Source organism: Petromyzon marinus, chromosome 15, assembly GCF_048934315.1.
Source record: "Petromyzon marinus isolate PM22_M1 ecotype Great Lakes invasive population chromosome 15, UKy_Petmar_22M1.pri1.0, whole genome shotgun sequence".
NCBI lineage: Eukaryota > Metazoa > Chordata > Hyperoartia > Petromyzontiformes > Petromyzontidae > Petromyzon > Petromyzon marinus.
This window is the reverse complement of record NC_133681.1, coordinates 3,923,325-3,943,986: the sequence shown is the minus strand read 5'-3', so window position 1 is coordinate 3,943,986 and position 20,662 is coordinate 3,923,325. Positions and strand designations below refer to the sequence as shown.

At 42.3% G+C, this 20,662-nt stretch overlaps 2 protein-coding genes across 7 annotated transcripts in view; one reads left to right on the top strand and one right to left on the bottom strand.

Annotated features, from left to right (window-relative positions):
• UCKL1 (uridine-cytidine kinase 1 like 1) overlaps positions 1-11,256 on the bottom strand; it is a 28,388-nt gene extending 17,132 nt beyond the window's left edge. Inside the window, exon 1 of one of the 2 annotated variants that reach the window (XM_032954671.2) lies at positions 10,966-11,256. In XM_032954671.2, coding sequence (XP_032810562.1) covers positions 10,966-11,096 — 131 coding nt within the window. In that variant the 5' untranslated portion in view covers positions 11,097-11,256. The remainder of the gene's footprint in view (positions 1-10,965) is intronic. The other variant, XM_032954672.2, reaches the window with a different exon arrangement.
• Positions 635-20,662, top strand: part of LOC116942590 (proton-coupled zinc antiporter SLC30A2-like) — a 45,697-nt gene continuing 25,669 nt past the window's right edge. The window contains exons 1-4 of one of the 5 annotated variants that reach the window (XM_076067221.1): positions 909-918; positions 9,605-9,669; positions 12,117-12,209; positions 13,228-13,361. In XM_076067221.1, the coding sequence (XP_075923336.1) occupies positions 13,291-13,361 (71 nt within the window). In that variant the 5' untranslated portion in view covers positions 909-918; positions 9,605-9,669; positions 12,117-12,209; positions 13,228-13,290. Of the gene's footprint in view, positions 919-6,048; positions 6,071-9,604; positions 9,670-12,116; positions 12,210-12,231; positions 12,562-13,227; positions 13,362-20,662 lie in introns of those variants that run through there. The other 4 variants (XM_076067218.1, XM_032954674.2, XM_076067219.1 and 1 more) reach the window with 4 other exon arrangements.

The window sequence follows — 20,662 nt, the reverse complement described above, 5'->3', positions numbered from 1 at the left end:
TCTCACAGACTTTTTAAAATATATACGGAAGTGTTTAGTTTTTGTGATCGATCCAAAGCGATCACATAATTATAACTAAATATTCCGGCATGCTGGAATTTTCCTCATCGCTTTCGGTAAAAGATTATTTTAGTTTAAACCAACAAGCATGTGTTCAAATGCAGCCAGTCACATGGGACAATTAAATACACTCAATAAATTAGAAAAAACATTGGTATTATGGATTTAACACATCCAAAATAGTTTTTTTGGGTTAGATAGTTACAACTTCAGCACACTGGTTTGTTGGAGAGTAAACCCACAATATTTACAATGAGTAAGAAGTTTTGCTGGTGATGACAACCAACGAATATTGGTCACGAAAGCCTGCATGTTAAACTGCGTTTAAGGTATGTTTGGAATGTGGAGGAAGTGATGTTAAAACTAAAAAGAATGTCATAGGCACCATTGTACATCACCAGTACAGTGACCCGAATCACATGTTGAGATGCAAAATTCCTTTCTTTGATTCATTTCGACATCCATTTCCTCACCCTTTACGCTGATTACGCAACACAGTAAGTCTTTGCTTGACGCGTGGTGCTCACACAACGCATTTTCGCGATAACACAGTTTCTCCATTCGAGAACGCATTGCACAATGTGGAACGCGCCCGTTATAACTCGGTTTCTGAGTGTCAGACGAACTACATTCTTGATTTTACGCAGCTGAGCGGCGCTCCCACATATCAGTTATTTGCTCTGCCGTAGGATGACAGCAGGCTGATTTTATAGTGCAAATGCAATTCAGTAACAGGAATTGCTCGCTTAACCTGGTTTTTGCATAACGCAGCACTTATCAGGAATGCATCTACCATTAGAAACAAGGAATTACTGTACATGTAAAAATGTAACATGTACAAATGAGCCCTCGACTTCGGTAAGTCAGGTGACATACTTGTCTGTGTTGCAATACAGTAAAAATGTTCAGTATTCAGACGTGTTTAAGGAAATAACTCAAGTTTGTAGCTTGATAAAAATAAAAATAATTCGGGCAAAAAAATGCATTTCATAAGTCCGCAATGTGGATGCTACGCTTATGAATTTGTTAACAATATATTTTATTTTTTGATTTAAAGCTTTCGTGACTGCAGTAATTCATATTCTTAGTTTTTTCGGTAAAGTCACGTTGAAGAGAAACAACAAAATAACAAAATATATATAAAACAATAAAAAATTCTCACGACGTTTCGGCCACAACACAAGCGGCCTTCATCAGGTGAAGGGACGAGACTGTCTGGTAGGACAGCGCTGGAGTGAAAGAGCCACGTTCAGATCACGACCTTTAAGCTGTGTGAGAGGAAACAAAGCGCCTTGACAATGGAATTAGCATATAATTTAGCATTGAAATGGCTGAGTGATTAGCTTGTAACTTTTAACATAGCTATTTCTGTGACCAGTCACAAGCTAATCACTCAGCCATTTCAATGCTAAATTATATGCTAATTCCATTGTCAAGGCGCTTTGTTTCCTCTCACACAGCTTAAAGGTCGTGATCTGAACGTGGCTCTTTCACTCCAGCGCTGTCCTACCAGACAGTCTCTTCCTTTCACCTGATGAAGGCCACTTGTGTTGCGGCAGAAACGTCGTGAGAATTTTTTATTGTTTTATATATATTTTGTTATTTTGTTGTTTCTCTTCAACGTGACTTTACCGAAAAAAACTAAGAATATATAATATATTTTATTTTTTACTTTTAAATCCCTTAATGACATGAAATTAATAACATCACGTTCTATCCAATTCATTATATATTGTTGACAAATAACGCTGTACGTTCACAGCCTTGAAACAAAATACTTTGTAAGAACTAGAGTACGAAATTGTTTGATAAGCAGGATGGAGAAAAAACTGAAGACAGTACTGTACCCATAAACGTTTACATATTTTCACAAGAATATAATTTTAAATGTTGTTCCTAGAAATGACAGTTTTGTCAAAGTAATAGTATCTACATGTGTATTCAATTATGGCAAAGCACTCATTAAGGCAATACTCCTAATACGTAGTGAACTATAAGCACCGGGTTTTAAGAAATTAATGGAACCGTGTGACTTTTTAGGCCCAGAGGAATGAAAATAATATTTAGTTGAAACTTTAATATACTGATTATTACTACACATTCAAACAATGCCATGAGCAAAAATGTTCATTAGTTATGAAGCCAGTTGAAATACATTTAATTAGTTGGTGAGCAATGACCCAAATCAACCAAGGTCAACGTTTGCTTTATAACCTGAAACAAAAACAATACAGGCTAAAAAAAAAGGTCACTATTTATTACATGCAGTTTGTTACACGCGAATACAATCCTTTTATGCCATCTACAAACATCTCGGCAGTTACCAGCAGCAGCGGCAGGGGCATGTGCTTAATATTGCGTCACGGTCGACAGTTCCCAGAAACCAAAATGCACAAACGGACGGACACAGCATTTTTGGGAAGAGCGCCACTAGTTTAAAGGACGGGATGAGGAGTTGCCAGTGTAAGGAGGAGCCAGGTGAAAAAACGTGGACAAGATATAGCACATTGAACATAATTACGTGAATTTAAAGTTTGACATTTTAATGTGCTGGAATCACTGTTAGCATCGTGGTGTACGCAGTAACCATTAACCATTTGCAGTTAGTTCTCGCCCAAAAGGCAACTGCGAAGGCTTTCCTGTTAATCTAATTTCAGGAGTAAAAACATCTTAGCATGCAGTCAGAAACAAAACATTCTAAGAGTCAAAGGTATATATACTATTTAACGCTTGGAATATCGAACAATATTTGATGCGCATATTGAAGTGGATGCTTTATTAAATGCCAATAATTATTTCAATTATGCTCTATTATTCTGCACAGCTGTCACATGACACCACACTGTTGCATATACAGAACATTTTCATTAAAAAACCATACATTGAAAACGGATATATTTTCCAACACCGATTCAGTTTTTTCCACACGAAACTTCACGCAGTAAGCCACCAATAACAATCGGCAAAAGTTATTCACATCAAATTTCATTCATCCAGAAACAAGGCACTATTAAACATTTGTGACCGTTATCTCTCAACTATTAACTAAAATATTCACTCGAAACACGTTAAATCAAATACACTTGAAGAGCAATAGTACAGCAGTTCAAAGGAAGACTTACCTAGGATTAAAGTGAAAACTTGACTGTCCTGAAACAATAGCACCAAAGTAAATGTCCTGCCTATACATGCTAGTTTTGTATTAAATAAATGACACGACAGCAAGCCAAACAAAAAATCTGGGCAGCCGCGTTAGCACTCATCTGGGCAAACAAACCATCATATGTGCATGTTCAGTTAAAAAAAAAAACCCATAACAAAACATGGATAGCTATTTTTTCGTCACGTAAGTCATTAATATTGCCCCTCTGTAACTACAAGCGCGGATGAAATGTTCCCATGACCCAACGCCTATTTATCTGCCGAAAGGAGTTTGTTTGGCTATGGGGCAAACGGAGATTTCTGTTTGGCGCTCGCGTTCGGCCACTCGCGACAACATGAGAAGCTAAAGTCGTACGCGGTGCGGCTTAAGAGTCCTGTCCGTTTATTAATAGCACGCCCCTCCACCGGCCTGCCCCTATTATGTGTCAGCAGCTGTGACGAACGCACGCGTCTAGTGACGGCAATGGGAGGAAAAGGGGGCTTGTCGTGTGTGTGTGTTTATATATACGTACAGGGGCACTGTATAAGCGTGAAGCTTTCCAAAAAAACACGCGACATGCAAACAAGCCAGGACGATGATGTTGGGAGTGTCACGGGCAAGTCTAGAGGCATGCTATTAAAAAATGTAATTACGCTACCGTGGAAAGCAGCTGCAGAACATAGTGTTATCAAATGCGCACCGCGTGACAAGCATGTGCTTGAAAATGTATTGCAATAATCCCTCCAACCATTATCCCGAGGCGAAGTGTACATGTTGTGCACAGTGGATAAGCGGACCTGGATTACATAAAGGTACTTATGTAAAACGTGACAAAACATAAGACTCGGGAAACATTTCACGCATGTTTTTTCAATAATGGATCTGTAAAATATAGTTTTGAAACAAACACTCCAGCCGCAATGCCCGTTAAATTAAACCGAAATGTAACGAACAAACCTCATCCGTGCAAAAACCGCATTACATCTGCATCCGATTCCCAAGAGACCAATAATTACACTATGTAACACAATTTTTGTTCCTGGGTAGTAAGTGTTATTTCATAATTGCTTATGCCTAAAAAAGTATAGAAAATGGCTATTATTCCCCACAAACTTTGCTTTTGTGACCAGGACAGTGACAATTTGAAAACAACAACATATGAATAATAATTTACATGTATTTATACTAAAGTAATTAAAAAATGACTACAAAAGATTTATGATTATACTGTAAATCACTTTCACGAATATACTGCCCTTAGTAGCGGCGTTCAAAGTCCAGTATATCCTGGTGGAAGTGCTCGCCTTGCTCCTCCGAGTACGCTCCCATGTTCTGCTTGAATGTATCAAGATGAGCATCAAGGATATAGACTTTGAGGGACATCCTACAGCCCATTGTGCCGTAGTTCTTCACCAGAGTCTCAACCAGCTCAACAGTTTTCGACCCTGTGATTGCCCAGGATACCACGAACCACTGCGACAAAGCTGTTCCAAGCTGCTTTCTCCTTACTAGTGAGCTTCTTGGGGAATTCATTGCACTCCAGGATCTTCTTTATCTGTGGTCCGACAAAGACACCGGCTTTGAACTTTGCCTTAGACAGCTTAGGGAAGAAGTCTTGAAGGTACTTGAAGGCTGCCGACTCCTTATCTCTAGCTCTGAACAATTGTTTCACAAGGCCCAATTTGATGTGCTGTGGTGGCATCAGCACCTTCCGGGGGTCCACCAGTAGCTCCCGCTTGACGTTGTTCCTTCCCACAGAGAACTTGGTCGGCTGTGGCCAGTCCTGCCTGTGGTAGTGCGCCTTGGTGTCCCTGCTGTCCCAAATTCAAAGATAGCAGGGAAACTTGGTAAAACCGTCTTGGGTGCCCATCAAGAATGTCACCATTTTGAAGTCTCCGATGACCTCCCAGCCGTACTCATCATACTTCAAGGCATACAGCAAGGTCTTGATGCTGTTGTAATCCTCTTTGAGGTGCACCGAGTGAGCCAGGAGAAGAGACGGGTACTTGTTACCATTATGGAGCAGCACGGCTTTGAGGCTCCTGGATGAGCTGTCAATGAAGAGGCGGCACTCATTCTGGTTACAGGCGATTCCGATTGCCTCGAACAGACTGGTCACATTGTGGCAGAAGCAGAGCCCATCTTGACGGGTGAAGAAGCTGCAAAAAGGTTGGTGATGCTTCCTCTGATCTGCGACTTGCACACTTTCATCCAACAAGTTCCACTGCTTGCGCCTAGACGTCAAAAGCTCGGCATTGGACTTGGTGAGACCAAGATCTCCGATCAAGTCGGTTGGGGTAGTATGGGTTTCTCTCCTCAGCTCCACCTCTGAAATTGTCATCTGGTTCTACATCTTCCTCGCTCTCTGACTTGCTGCTCTTCTAAAGAAGGCTGTTCTCTCTCCGGAAGAGTGGGTACGGGGAGCTCATGGCAGTGTGGCACCGGGGCGATGAATGACAATCCGGATACGTGATAGCAGGTGCGTTCTTGCCAGTCCAACGTTTGAAAGGGTCCACCATGCAGAAGTAGTTGCTTGAGTGGTCAGTGGGTTCCTGCCAAATTCTTGGGATAGCAAACTTCATGGCTCTCTTTTCCCCTCTGTACCATCCTACAAAAATAAATTTATTTCACCCATGTCTAATGTATAAGATTCTCGCAACATTTTTCATATATGATATAATTTTTCGATAACATTGAAAATTGTAAAACATTTTAGATAAAAAATGTTTACAATTTAAAAAATGTTAACACATTTTATAACATAAAATTGCAAGTAACAATTGTCCATGTTTTTTTGCATTGCTCGCAGGTGAAATGAGGTGCCCAGGGTTTGTCTTGATCCCCGACAGGCATGCCAAAATATGCCTTGTAAGCCTCACACATCTTAGCAGATGCTTCCAGAGTACTTTTTCGCTCTTGTCTTGATAAATTGGCTGCAGACATATAAAAATGCGTCTGCCGGATGCTTGCAGTCTCTTGATGCCATCTCAGAAAAATTCAAATATGTATCCACTTAGGCAGCTGGAACTAATCTGAACTGGTGGGCTTAAGGCCCCTGTATTTAAACTACTATTTATACTACTATTTATATTACTGGGAAGTTCTAGAATGTTCTAGAAGTTACTCCAAGTTTACTCAGCACAGAATCTATCTGGAATGTTCTGGAAAATTTCAAAATATCAATGTCCTGGTCACAAAAGCAAAGTTTGTGGGGAATAATAGCCATTTTCTGTACTTTTGAGGCATAAGCAATTAGGAAATAACACTTACTACCCAGGGACAAAATAAAAAAACATTTACATAGTGTTATATAAATGCCTCTCCAACGGGTCTTTTGAAATTTGAGTGAAAAGGAAATACTCCTACATCAACAGAGCAGGCATTGTACTTGCTCAAGCCTCCACACACCATGGTAACCGTGGCATGACCGTGCACATTAAGCAAAAAAAACTGGTGTTGGTAGCTACCACAAGGCACATAATTAGATACGGAGAAGTCAATACAGAGAAAGGGAAACACAAAAAAAGCAGGGGAAGACATCGTGCGATGAAATAAAATGTGGAAGGTCACTACGAAATAACTGAGGCATGAAAAAAGAACGGGCGAGCTTTTACCCGGCTATGAAAAGTTACAGGTTGAAATCTATTTTAAAAAATATTCGATGCAGACTGCAGTAGTTAATGCCGATCTACTTGGACTACAGATCATAAGCACCGGCGTACAGCCCGCAATGCTATGCTGGCGCTCAAGGGCAAGCTGCCTGGAAAGTGGCCCCTGTCACAAGTGAAAACTATGGTCACCTGTTCAGCTCACACAGAATACTGTACTTGTGTAGATGGGTCGTAGAGCCATCTCGTGGGCATACTGCGTAAGTGCATAATTACGTTCATTTTAAGCGGCCGGCTATGTTGAACTTCTTCCGCGCCGTACTCCGTTAACCGTGACGTTCGAACCAAGTTTTCCCAAAATGCAGTCCTCGCGACCTACCACGTTTACCGATGTACTCCCCTTCATTCAAATAAACTCGCTGCACCCGCCCGATGATTGTTAAACACATCCCACGTGACGCGCTAAGCAATCAACGCTCTCTGCCCCGTGGAACGAGTTAGTTTGTCTTTGAATGGGGAAAGACATTGATTATAACGTGGAAAGCCGTGGCGTGGGTGGGTATGAGTCTGGGGGAATTGCTGCGTAAGGTGGCCCCGTGCCCTTACCCCAGCGAATAAGGCAACAAGTCGCCATCTGCTGGGATTGCAAGTGTACAGCCGCAACGCACATTCATTTTTTTCCCATTCATCTCGTTCGACAGAATGTAAAGATAATTTCGAGCAAGAAATGAACTTGCGTGCAGGTGCTAGACCAGGGATCGGCAATCAACAAAAAATTAAATTTTTTGTGTCAAATTCGGTATAACAAAAAAATCTACATTTTACGAGTGCACAACGAACGTGAATAACGTCAAGAAGCAGTCCTTCAGTTTCAGTTTCTTTATTTTGGTATAGCCCTGTGAGCCTTAAAGAGCCACATACGGCTCCGACCCCGGAGACTGCCGACTCCTGCGATGAAAAAAATGATTTTTGTATATATATAGCAGGGCGGCTTGGGAAGCCCTTCATCCAACAGTGGATTGACCATGGCTAATTGCTTAATCAAATAATGATCTACTTAAGGCGGACGCAGAAAAGCACGTTCCCGTTTTATTGGTCCTCTACGAGGACATACATTTTCATATTAATACTAGCAGCTCGCACGACCTTGGAACGTGACCATCCGTCCATCATTCCAGTCAAACGTCGATTCCTAATATAAGCGGCTGCATGTTCTTTAGACGAGACCCGTCCCTTCGTCCCTCCAGCAACCTTAATAGGGTATGACAGAGCCCTCTCCAACTTTACCTTGCCATCTCTGAGCTGTATATCCCAATGTATCTCGATTTCTCACTTTGTCCATTTCTCGATGTATCTGTCCCCCCTCTGCTATATCTGCCTCCCTCTCCATATCTCTCTCCTCCCTCCACCACATCTCCACCCACTTCACTCCCCACCTATCTCTCTCCTTGCGTCTCTCTCTCTCACCTCTCAACCGCTTTCTCTTTAATACCCGTCTCAACCACTCTTCCCTCTCCCTAATCCTCCCTCCCCCACTGCTTGTCACTTTCCCTCGTTCTTCTCTCTCCAATTTGCTCTCTCTCTCTCTCGATTTCCTCTCCGTTTCACTCCCTTTCACTCTCCACCCTCCTCTATCTCACTCACCTCCCTCGCTTTTGCGCGGGTTGAGGGGGGGTTGTGATGCAGGTAAAGGGCCCATCACGAAAATCTCCGCGTTAACTTCACCAATGCCCATGCGTTCACGGCTGCGCGCCAGCCAGGCATCCGGGCATGAATACAGCCACAAAACTTCGCCAGTTCGTACGATTAGCCGTTACGTTACAGGCAGCAGAGAGCAGCGAAGCGTCATACATCGTTGTACTGTGCTTCTATGCTCGCACACGTTCCATGCGTCTCGTCTTCGATCGGCGAATGACCAGTGGGCTAAATAACACCCACGACCCGCACGGCGTGAGAGGTAAGGCCGTAGCCATCGAGTCTACATTAGGGGGGGGACCAAATCTAGCAGGGGGTCCCCCCCCCCCCCAGAAAAAAAATCGAAATTTGAAAACGAATTTCCTGCCATTTCCTGCCTAAAATATATTTTTAAAAAAATTCACTAACACATAGGATGGACTTTTTATTTATTTTTTTACAATAATGCCTAATAGTGTATTGTATTACATTGCTCTGTTTTTTTCTTTTTTAACCTTTTCTTGTTTCATTGTATGTAATGGCAGAGATTAGGGATTAATAAAGTACAACCATAACCACAATCATATAAACAGAAATCTATTTTATAGCAATATATTGGGGGGGGGGGGGGACATTTTGAGCATATTTGAATATTGGGGGGTATGTGTCCCCCCTAACATATATATTATAATTACGGCCTTGGTGAGAGGAGGCCCCATCCAGCATTGAACTGAGACGAAGGGCTGTACATGCACATTGCACACAGGCGGTACAATGTACGTGTAAGAATGACAGACAAGACACAGTGAGGATACTGTAATGTACACAACTGTGCTCAAGTCACACTCATCGCTAGTTCAGGGGTCGGCAACCAAAATAACAAGAGGAGACGTTTATTTTGAAATTCGGTAAAAAAAATATATAAACTTCAATATTTCAAGAGCCGCAATGCATTTGTGATGATTACGAGAAGGTAGTCCTTAATAAAGAACGTCACGAAGCAGTCCTTATAAAGAAACCACAAGTTGCCGATCCCTGTGCTAGTTAATAATTTCGGCACGGTCATCAATAATTGCACAAAAACAGCATCGTATCAAATGTGTGTTTTTTCCCCATCCAGATTGGATATCACCCAGCTCTGAGGAGGCAAACACGCTTTGGTGGAAAGAAGAAATCGACTTAAAAGTACACCACCAGCACCACCTAGTGTAGCAATTAGGGAAATTAAGGGAACTTTTACGATTAATGTCTGACATCTTCCGTGGCCGTTTGCTTATACGAAGTGGTATTTAATTTAGTTCAGCCACGGGTAAAGGCCCACCGAGCTAAAACATCTATTTGTCAAAGGTGACTCCCGGCATAAATGGGGTAAAAGCGTACAAGCAAATGTTTACATTGACAAGAGAAAATGTAACAGCGAACAATGTGAAAATTATTCAGAGTACTGTATTTTTATTTTATCACACGGCACGATGCCGAAGCAAACAAGTTTCAAGTTTCATTTATTAGGTATAGTCCTGTGAGCCATGCGGCTCTTAAGTCGGGTGCAACCGCAACAAACTAAATTTGAACACAGAACATCTTAAAGCGACAACGCGTAACAGAAACATCCTGGAATAAACCAGCAAAATATTCCACGCAAAAAAAAACATGTTAAAACGCTGTGTGTTAAAATCAATGTGGTGCAAGCCAACAACAACAACAACCATAAGACAATTTAGATTAACCATGTTTTCGAATCACCAAAATAAAGATGTAAAAACAATGTAACAACAGTAATCAAGACAACGAAGCTGAATAGAAAGAACAATACGCTCGTGTCAATATATAGTGAAACATGCATTTTCATATTCTTGGTTCTTTCGGTAAAGTCACGTTAATAAAATATATATAAAACAATATATTTTATTGTTTCCCTTCAACGTGACTTTACCGAAACAATCAAGAATATGAATCATTTTAACACGTAGGCTTTCGCGACCAATATTATTCATGAATGAATAATATTAATCATTGCAGTCACGAAAGCTTTAAATCAAAATGCATTTTCATGTCAACATTACGGACATACCGATGCTACACACATACACACCATAATTCCGAGATAACTTATACTTGTGCAAACACACAATTTGTAATATCCACGGTGATCCACGTGCGATCAATCCCATCTCACAATCGCACCGCAGTTAACACGTAGACTGCGAACGTTTAATTGTTTTGATCTTCCTAAAATATTATTAATCATTCGGCCTCCTCGTTATCGGAAAGCCTCGGCGAGGCATGGCCACCCGCCTCGGGGAGGGCCGGAAAACGGCACGCTTTCCAGGCAAGGTGCGCGCTTCACAATCGTGGCTAGGCCTCGATAAGCAAACAATTAACAAAAAAAAACAAATACAACCCACCCCCCCAATATAATGAGCGGCGACACACAGCGAGCGATAACGCGAGCCACCGAGTGTCGTTGACTGTTTTTTTTACCTGTCGGACAGGGAAATGATTTGCGAGAGATCGAAGTGAACGCCGCTGCCCGCCGTACACGCTGCCACGCTGTCCGCCATGCCCGGCAACGACGAGGGGTCACAGCGAGAGGCGGCACTTTGATAAAACATTAAAAAAAAATTGTTTGCGATGCTGCAGATTGCGCGGGCAGTTGGGCGCGTCGTTTAAAGAAAATAAAAAAGAAAATATACACACACAAAAAAACAAATTCGTCAATGACCACTGCTTTCAAAATGTTTTTTTTATGCATGAGCCAGCACAACAGCAGATGGTCCACTGCATCGCCTGGCGCTTTCTTTGGCCGTCTGGAACGCTCTTCCTTCCGATATTAGGAAATAATGCACGTTCATAATACTGTATGTACAAAAAATACATACCTGTATATGCTTCCAGGTGGGGGGGGACGCAAGTTATAAAACAAATGTTTGAGAAACCAGGCAAATACAGTACTTGATGTGTATGCTGCAAGTTGCGTGGGCACTTGGGTTGCGTTGTTTAAACCAAAAAACGCAACACAGTTCGTCGATAACACTGCTTTAAAAATAATAACACATAAACTATCAAAGCGAACTGCGGTCATCCTCGCAGCAGCAGCAGCAGCAGCTTTTGGTTCCCCGTCGACAAAGAAGGCGGTCACCGCATCGCGCGGCGCTTTCAGATGCGCTTCTGCGGCCGTCTGGAACGCTCTTCCCTTCCGATATTAGCAAATAATGCACGTTTCGTTATACGTAAATTAAAATGCTCCCAAGGGGAAAAAACCGTATATTATAAAATGTTGGAGAAACCATGCAAATGCTTGATTTGAATTTCTCGTTTTTGCTTTCTCTGGAGCACCTTTGGGAAACTGAATGTAATCTTGAAAATAAAAAATACCTGCGCGTCTAAAGAATCACGTTTTCATAAGTGTATTTTACCTGCTACGACTCAATCAATGGAACAAAAGGAAAAAAAAACCGTGCGCAAAGAAGCGTGGTCAAGAGTTGCGATAAAAATCTATTGTTTATTTTACCAGGTAAGATCCACTGGGCAATACAGCTCTTTTTCAGAAGCAACCTGGCCACACGTCAGCGCTTATTACGTGAAAAGTTACAGCAGCCAAATTATCTAAACGCATGTTTCTAAATGTGGAGGGAATAACTGGAGGACCCGGAGAAGAAAATCCACGCGACCACAGGAAGAGAGAGACCTGCAATCTCCAAATATACTTCTGTAGACCAGGCGAGGTAGGTAACATCTCGCCACTACACGGCGCACGATGGCGAGAAGAGACATACATTGGAACAAATGCATAACATGTAGCATAGAGAGATCAAATATATAATTTACGATATTTAAATAATTTAAGTGGGCTTGCGTAGGGCAAGTAATTGCTGTAAGGGATGACAGACCGATGGTCAAGAGTTGCGATGGAGTGGCAGCCAAATAATTGAATCCGTACAGGAGTACACACTCCGAAGAGATGGAGTGATGAAATCAGCTCTCTCGCAGGTGCAGAGTGGATTATTCAATCTCGCTGAATTTCGGGATTAGGCGGCGGCTCGAGGAGGCATTCATCCAGCAGTGGATTGACCACGGGTGATTATTTTTTCTGTTTCAGATTGAATAGACCCTTACATTGCTCCTGCTCGGATTTCCGCGGTTGTGCTCTACAGATCTCTGATGCATTTTCGGGTTGTACCGTGCGTTGTTCAGCGTGATGACCGACGTTTCGCTTCCACGTCCCCGTGAGCTTCGCTGTGAACTGAATTCGGTCAGACCCTTATAATGCAGCAAAGCGCGTCAGCAATGCGAGTGCAGAATAACACACACACACACACGTGCGTATACCCCAGTGGATTGGAAGATCCCGTGGATGCAATCATTGCCCAATGATCACACCTCCCAATCCTCTTGCTCCTCCTGCTCCTTACATCACCCCCTCCTCCCCCGGTCCTCTCTTGTGCTCTTCACACACTGGCACATTTACGAACCGCCTTTTGCGTCCTGGCGGTCAGATTGCATAGGCTGTGCGCTGCGGGGGAAAAAGAATAGGGGAATGCCTATATTCTAAATTCATCGGGCATCTACATTTTAAGTGCACGCTTAAAGGGGAGTGTTTCCTATATTTATTTATTTAATAAATATTAATTCCATCTGTTGACTGCGGCTTAAATCCTCGGTCGTTTTGTGCCAGCTTGCTTTACGAGCGCGGGTTCATAAATCCCCGCTACGGTTGTGCGTGCGTGCGTTCTGTTTGTGTAGGCGCGTGTGTACAACAGCGTTCGGGGCTTGGGAGCGCAGGGCACTGCGTGGCACATCGCCACCATGGATGCAGAAAATATTCAGCTCTTGGAAGAAAGCAAGAAGAAGGCGTTTTATTCCGCGGGCTTCATAAGGTAGAGTAGTTTTTTTCTTAAATGTGTTTGTAAAAACAGTTATGTTAATCTACTGCTGGATGGAGGCCATCCGCACGTCGTGTACGTCGTGTGGGATGTTTGACCACACTTCGCCACCACGTTGGTCAGCGTGCGGGTTTTGCGAACTGCTTGGGGAAGTGGGTACGCAAAGCTGGCTTCAGGTTTAACGCGCCGCTCGTGATAGTCACGGTTGGGAATCGAACTCAGGCTGTGTGGGGTTCGTCGTGCAGTGTCCGAAACCGCTGCGCAAGACTTATGTGGTTCACTTTGAATTGTGTTTGGTGCCGAGGAGCGATTCGGACAGCGTGTAAACGTGCGAGTGATGTCAAATGTTGAGAATTTTTTTTTTTAAATATAAATAATTTTGTTAGATTTCTATTATTTAAAAGAGATGACGTTAATTAAAACATTCGGTAGTAAACGTTTTATTGAAATAAAAATAAGTGTTACGTACATAATGGGGATATTGAGAGGTGGTCACGTGGTTCGCGCCCTGCGCTATGAGCCTGGCTACCCGATTTCGATTGCCGGCCACGGCTAACATCAGTGGCGCGTGATGTCTTGGGTACTCCCACCCCTCCATCTAACCAGCCCTGACCTGCGTGGTGAAGTATGGTCATAGAGCCCCATGACCGACGCGGCACGCGGAGGCTTTCATTCAGCAGAGCATATGCACTCAGTTTGTTTAAATGTGTTTCATATTCTTGGTTCTTTCGGTAAAGTCACGTAGAAGGGAAACAATAAAATAATAAAATAGAAAACAATAAAATTCTCACGACGTTTCGACTGCAACACATGACTTTACCGAAAGAACCAAGAATATGAATCCCTGCAGTCACGAAAGCTTTAAATCAAAATTTAAATGTGTTTCGTAAATATACACAACGACTGGAATTTATATTTTATACACTATTTAGATAGTGTACAGTCGACTGAAATATCATCTCATCACAATTCACAATCATACGTCAGATGAATCGTACGGTCTTACATTTCAACACGTTTCGATTACCCTTGCCATATAAACACGCGTGTGTTTAATTATCTTCAAAATAATTTCTGACAATGGCACACACCACCGCCACCACCACCACCAAACACGCGAAATTATCGGAAATATTAGAAGCCTTACACCTGCATTCGTTCGTGTCGAGGCTGGTAGGACGCGTGTCGCACGCGATTCGATTTCGAAGGATATTATGTTGTGTTTAAACAATTGCGATAAAAACATCCGATATTATATACGACAAATAGTACAAGCAGAAGTGTATTGAATAACAGTAAAATTCATTCAGATAGGTATATGCATTGCTCGCAGATAAAACCGTGTTTAAATATTCAAGAGTTCGTGAACAAATGATAACATTAAATTAACGTTCAACCCTTCAGATGTCCCGAGGGTTGGCATCATAGTGTGTGTATATATGTATAAACCCACCACCTAAAGAAGGCATTACACTGTCCGCTATTTAAAATATATAATAAAACAAATGTTGAAGCTCTACATGCACGTGAACAACCCTTTTTTGAATTAACAGCTGATGAGGACCGCCCCGCGTATTTGGGGGTTATATGACCATTGTAGGGAATTGTTTAGATCATATTTCACCACGCTGCAAAACATACTTATACAAGTGTCATTTATATAAGCATGTCACAAGTAGTGTATTACTTAAATGTAACCCACCGATATCGGCCATCGCAATTGTTGAATATCAAGAAATCCACATCGCTTGCTATTTGCTTAAGTTACATCCAGCGCAAATGCGGGGGCGGTGCTAGTTGTTGGATGTGATGATAACGTTGGTGCTCTTAAGATGCGGGGTGTATATGTATCTATATACATTACTTCAGAGTATATCACGGACATTGCATTTCATCTGATATCTCGTCATTAGCATGCAAAACACCATGAACGATGTTCAACAGCTATGTAATTTATTTGAGTTGAATTATAATACGAATTGCGTCGGGAGTAGCGGACTGCGTCGCTCTGATGATGCCTCCTTCGTATTTGTGAATCGGGCATCGAGTCGTTCGTGCTATGTTCCGAACATACCGTGTCAACCCATACGGTTTACCCCGTATTCTTGTACAGGCAAATTGAGTTTTCAGGTCCATACGGCGTACAGCCGTTTCAATACGGGCATTTTTTTGTCTATTTGTTTGTGTTCATCTTCTTGGTTCTTTCGGTAAAGTCACGTAGAATGACAATGAAACAATAAAACAAAATGAGACAATACAATTCTCACGACGTTTCTCTATTGCGATGGGACTTTGTAGGACGAACGTTGAGATTTATAAGGGGCACGGTGTGACCAATAAGGTCTGAATTGGTCTGTAATACGGTAGGGCACTGATCAGGGGTTGACAGGTGTGATGTCCCATGGTCTGTTCTGGGTGACCACAGTCGTACACCAAGAGATTCGCATGTATTTAGTTTTCATTTGATTACGTGTGTAAAGTCGTCTGTAACAAACAAAAAAACTCAAACTCATTCGTCAATAACAATGTCTTAAAAGTAAACATTTATGGGCGACTGTTGGCCAATGGCTCTTTTTCACAGCAAAGAGATTGCTACGAAGAAGGGCTATGGCGTTTCAAAGCGGAGAGAGAGAAATCCTTGCTATGAAGAAGGGCCGTTTTCCGAAGCGTCGCCCATTATACATTTGTTTTACATTTCAGGCCAGTGTTGGAGACGAATCCCTCGAGTTAGATTTGTATGTGCTTGTGCACGACTGCCAACGCAGCGTCACAATGTTATATACCTTTTTTTTTACTATAACAAATACCCGTTTCAACATTGATATCGTTGCGTGCGGTTGGAAAATGTGGTAAGAGTCGAGACGTCCAAAAGCGTTGGTGGCGTGGGCGGTAATGATCTTTTTTTTTCATCCGCACGCACACCATCGCTGCTTCGTATTGTCTAATTCAATTACACGCTGGTGCACGAAGAGGACATTTCCGATGTCACGCACCGCTTAGCCGCATCCTCTCATCACTGCCTGCAGCGATGGGCGTCTCTTTGGACTACATTAACACTCCACTGCCGTCACTGCCCGATCGGATATCAAGCTCACATTTCCACCCACTACGTAACAAAGCGCATCGACAAATAGATGTTGTGCTTACCGTTTGCCTCTCCGCAAAAATATAACATGTGTTTCTTTGTGTTTTGTTCGCGTACACCAACCACCACACTGACCAGCGTGGTGAAGTATGGTCAAATAACCCCCACCCTCGCCCGTGGGAGACCCTCGGCTAACATTTCATTGACAAAAGGAGGCCGTACATGTATTTTTTTTATCATAAATAACAATACAGAGTGCTTCGCTTGTCGATGATGCTAGGGCATTGAAGTCTACAGTCTATGCTACGTTGGCATCGTCTACTACAGTATATAATCGTCTTCTTCGTATGACTGATGTTGATGAAGAACAACAGCTAAATCTTGACTTAAAGCTTTCGTGACTGCAGGAATTCATATTCTTTGGGTCTTTCGGTAAAGTCACGTAGATAGGTTCAAAGAAAATAACAACAAATAACTAAAAACTACGACGTTTCGATCGCAACACAAGCTTTCGTCACCAGGAAGAATAAAAGAGGAGAATAGCAACAGCTGTAATCGGGCATTTGAGGCGTTATATGTTCTATTCTGGGTGACCACAGTCGCACCCTTGGCATGTTTTAATCGCAATATTTAATAAACGCGCTTCGAGAACACAGCCACCTTCTTCTCCTCTGCTCTTCCTGTGATCCGGAACCGCCTGCCCAGCAATCCGTGCTGCCGACTCTCTGCTTCTGTCACTTCTGGAAGCGAGATCTTAACACTCCTTCTCTGCCTTCGGCTGTCTTCCTCTTAAATGCGAAACAGTGTGAGCAACGCCGACTGTTCCCGGCGCGCTGCACACAGCGCCCTGAGATGCCCTCGTCGTCATTGCCAGCCATGATCTATGCACTGCTGGATGAAGGGCCTCCTCAAGCCGCCGATCCTGCGATGTAGTAATAATCCACCAATAGCACGTGCACGGGAGCCGATTTCATGATCCCATCTCCCCGGGCGGACGCGCTCTCTCGAACGCGCTCCGCTCCTTGGCTGTCTTTCTGTCATCATTCTTGAACCATCGGCCATCCTCCCTTCGAGCCGTGACCGTGTTCTGCCCAAGCCCCCCTCGCTTAATTTGTCTTAACGGTTTGAACAATGCGATTAACGTTCGCAGCTTTCTCTAACGCTACACGTGTTTCTCTTTCGGTCTGTCGGTGCGATTTCGCGCGCCGTACACAATCCACATGGCGATTGTCCATCGGGGTTATTGTCATTCTTCATCAGGGTTCCGCACCTCCGAGAATCACGGTTGGCTACGTACGGTGCGAAAGAAGTCCAGCGTACATACGCGCAGCGAGCGGGAATAAACAGCGCGGCAGTTGAACCCGCGATGGCATAGCGCTGTGATATTTGTTTTACATTTGTCTCAACACATTTCTTTGAACATGTTGGGTTCAATCGAGTCAGCGTAAAATTACACGTTATTTTTAAAATAGTACAGTAGTAGTAATAATAGTAACGATGAGTATGAACCAAAGGCGTGGGCGAGGCCTCTTTATCTAGCAGTGTATTGATGAAGGGCTGTACATTAAATTATATTGTATTTATCCAGCCAAGGCTCAGCGTTCTCAAGGTTATTTACAATATAATCAATAGTTTGGATGTTATACAGCGTTTAAATACAACCGCGTTTCAAGACGCCGTATATAAACAGTGTGACGTAATATATATCGTAATATATAGAGTAATATATAGTAAGTAAGTATATACTGTATTCTTGAGAAGAGGCAGTCAGTCATAGACAAGATAAGAGGAAGGTCTTGAACCTGGACTTGACTGGGAACTTGGAGTCGAAATTTCTATGCAGCATGGTCTCGAATAAGGATGTCTGACCGATTCGTTTTTTTATTGGCGTTTTGCACGTATGTATGTACGTATTTTGAACTTCTTCAGCACCGTACGTAGCCAACTGTGCTAATCGGAGGTGCGGAGGAAGAACAACAAACTCAATGCAAAACGCAGTTCGAAAGACAGTTTTCTTTTCATAACATATACGATATCGCTATATGCAATGTTATAAATAATACACTATATGCTATAGACATCACTCACTAGTGAGTACGTTTCTTAAACATTGCGTTAGCTTTGAAGGGAAACAATAAAATAATAAAATATATATAAAACAATAAAAATTCTCACGACGTTTCGGCCACAACACAAGTAGCCTTCTTCAGGTGAAGGAACAGAACTGTCGGGACGAGAGCTTCAATGAACGCTGCTAAGATTCGCAGCGTCTTTTCAGCTGGGTGAGAGAAGTGAGGCACCTTGACAAAGGAGTTTACATATCAAACAGGATAATTTAGCATTGAAATAGCTGAGGGATTAGCTTGTGACTGGTCACAGAAATAGCTGTGTTAAAGTCAAAGTTTACACATCAACAGAGCCACCTCGTACATGGACGCCAAAGGGGCTGCAACTACCCAACTATCATACAGTAAACCGATGTGAAAAAAACCGAAGTCTAAATTACATCAATATAATAAATGTACTCAATATATTCTTCAATAAGCTGAGCTACACTACACTATATGAATACCATATAGTAAACCAACTCCAGCACCACTGACAGTTACGAGCCCCGTTCAGACGTTGAGGGGTAGAAACCACCCATTTTTTCGCCATATAACATTGCGATAAATAACGACTTATTGTTGGTAGCTCAGCTGTTTGGAGATTATATAGAGTTTATTGATAACATTGAGGTAGTTTATATTTTAGTTTTATTGGTTTACTATATGGTATTCATTATATAGTGTAGTGTAGCTCAGCTTATTGAAGAATATATTGAGTACATTTATTATATTGATGTAATTTAGACTTCGGTTTTTTTCACATCGGTTTACTGTATGATAGTTGGGTAGTTGCAGCCCCTTTGGCGTCCATGTACGAGGTGGCTCTGTTGATGTGTAAACTTTGACTTTAACACAGCTATTTCTGTGACCAGTCACAAGCTAATCCCTCAGCTATTTCAATGCTAAATTATCCTGTTTGATATGTAAACTCCTTTGTCAAGGTGCCTCACTTCTCTCACCCAGCTGAAAAGACGCTGCAAATCTTAGCAGCGTTCATTGAAGCTCTCGTCCCGACAGTTCTGTTCCTTCACCTGAAGAAGGCTACTTGTGTTGTGGCCGAAACGTCGTGAGAATTTTTATTGTTTTATATATATTTTATTATTTTATTGTTTCCCTTCAACGTGACTTTACAGAAAGAACTAAGAATATGAATTACTGCAGTCACGAAAGCTTTAAATAAAAAAAATTGCGTTAGCTATGGTAGGAACAAGTAGACATTGTTTCATTGCCAACGAATGAACGTGTTTTTTTTAATGCTCACTCTATTTATACAGAGCGCACGGGTTCGTTATTTTAAAAGTCGTAAAATAATGCTCTTGTTTTGCAATAAATAGACCTCCGTTCCGATATCTGGAAAGAAAAAAAATAGCATACGGGCTTTCCGGACCAATATTGTCCAGCAGCATTTGTATAAGCAAGCAAACCCTAGACAGTCTTAATCTTGATTTGAAGCTTTCGTGACTTGCAGGAATCCATACTATTTGGTTCTTTAAGTAAAGTCACGTAGGTAGAAAAAATAACAGATCACGACGTTTCGGTCACAACACAAGCGTCCGACATAACCCGAGACAGTCTTGTAAAACAAATACTGCCGTGTTGGCGCGGCGTGCCATTGGCGAGGGCACTCCATCAGCAAGGCGGGCCCGGCCTTCAGCTCAAAAATACAAAATGTATTCAAAGAACCTCATGACGCCTCTGTTGGTCGACTTTCCCCATATTATACTAGTAGGCACTGCATGAGCACGGTTGGCTGTGTACGGTGCGAAAGAAGTTCAACATACACACGTACGAATATAAATGACAATTTAACACGTAGGCTTTCGCGACCAATATAATATATAATGCAGGTTTTTTTTGGGTTAGATCGCGTAAATATATAAATGTGTCGTTAAACTCGCCACCACCCGACACAGCCAATTAGTGCGGATTGTCACGTAAACAGAACGTGGCCAATTTGTCACTAGTACAGCACGCCGGGGGGTTGGAGAGCCAAGCCACAACATTAATGACAATATAGAATTCACATGCAATGTATATAGGTGCTCGTCAGTATTACAGCGGAAAGTATTGCTGAACATACGCCAGCGAGTTCGAGTGTATCC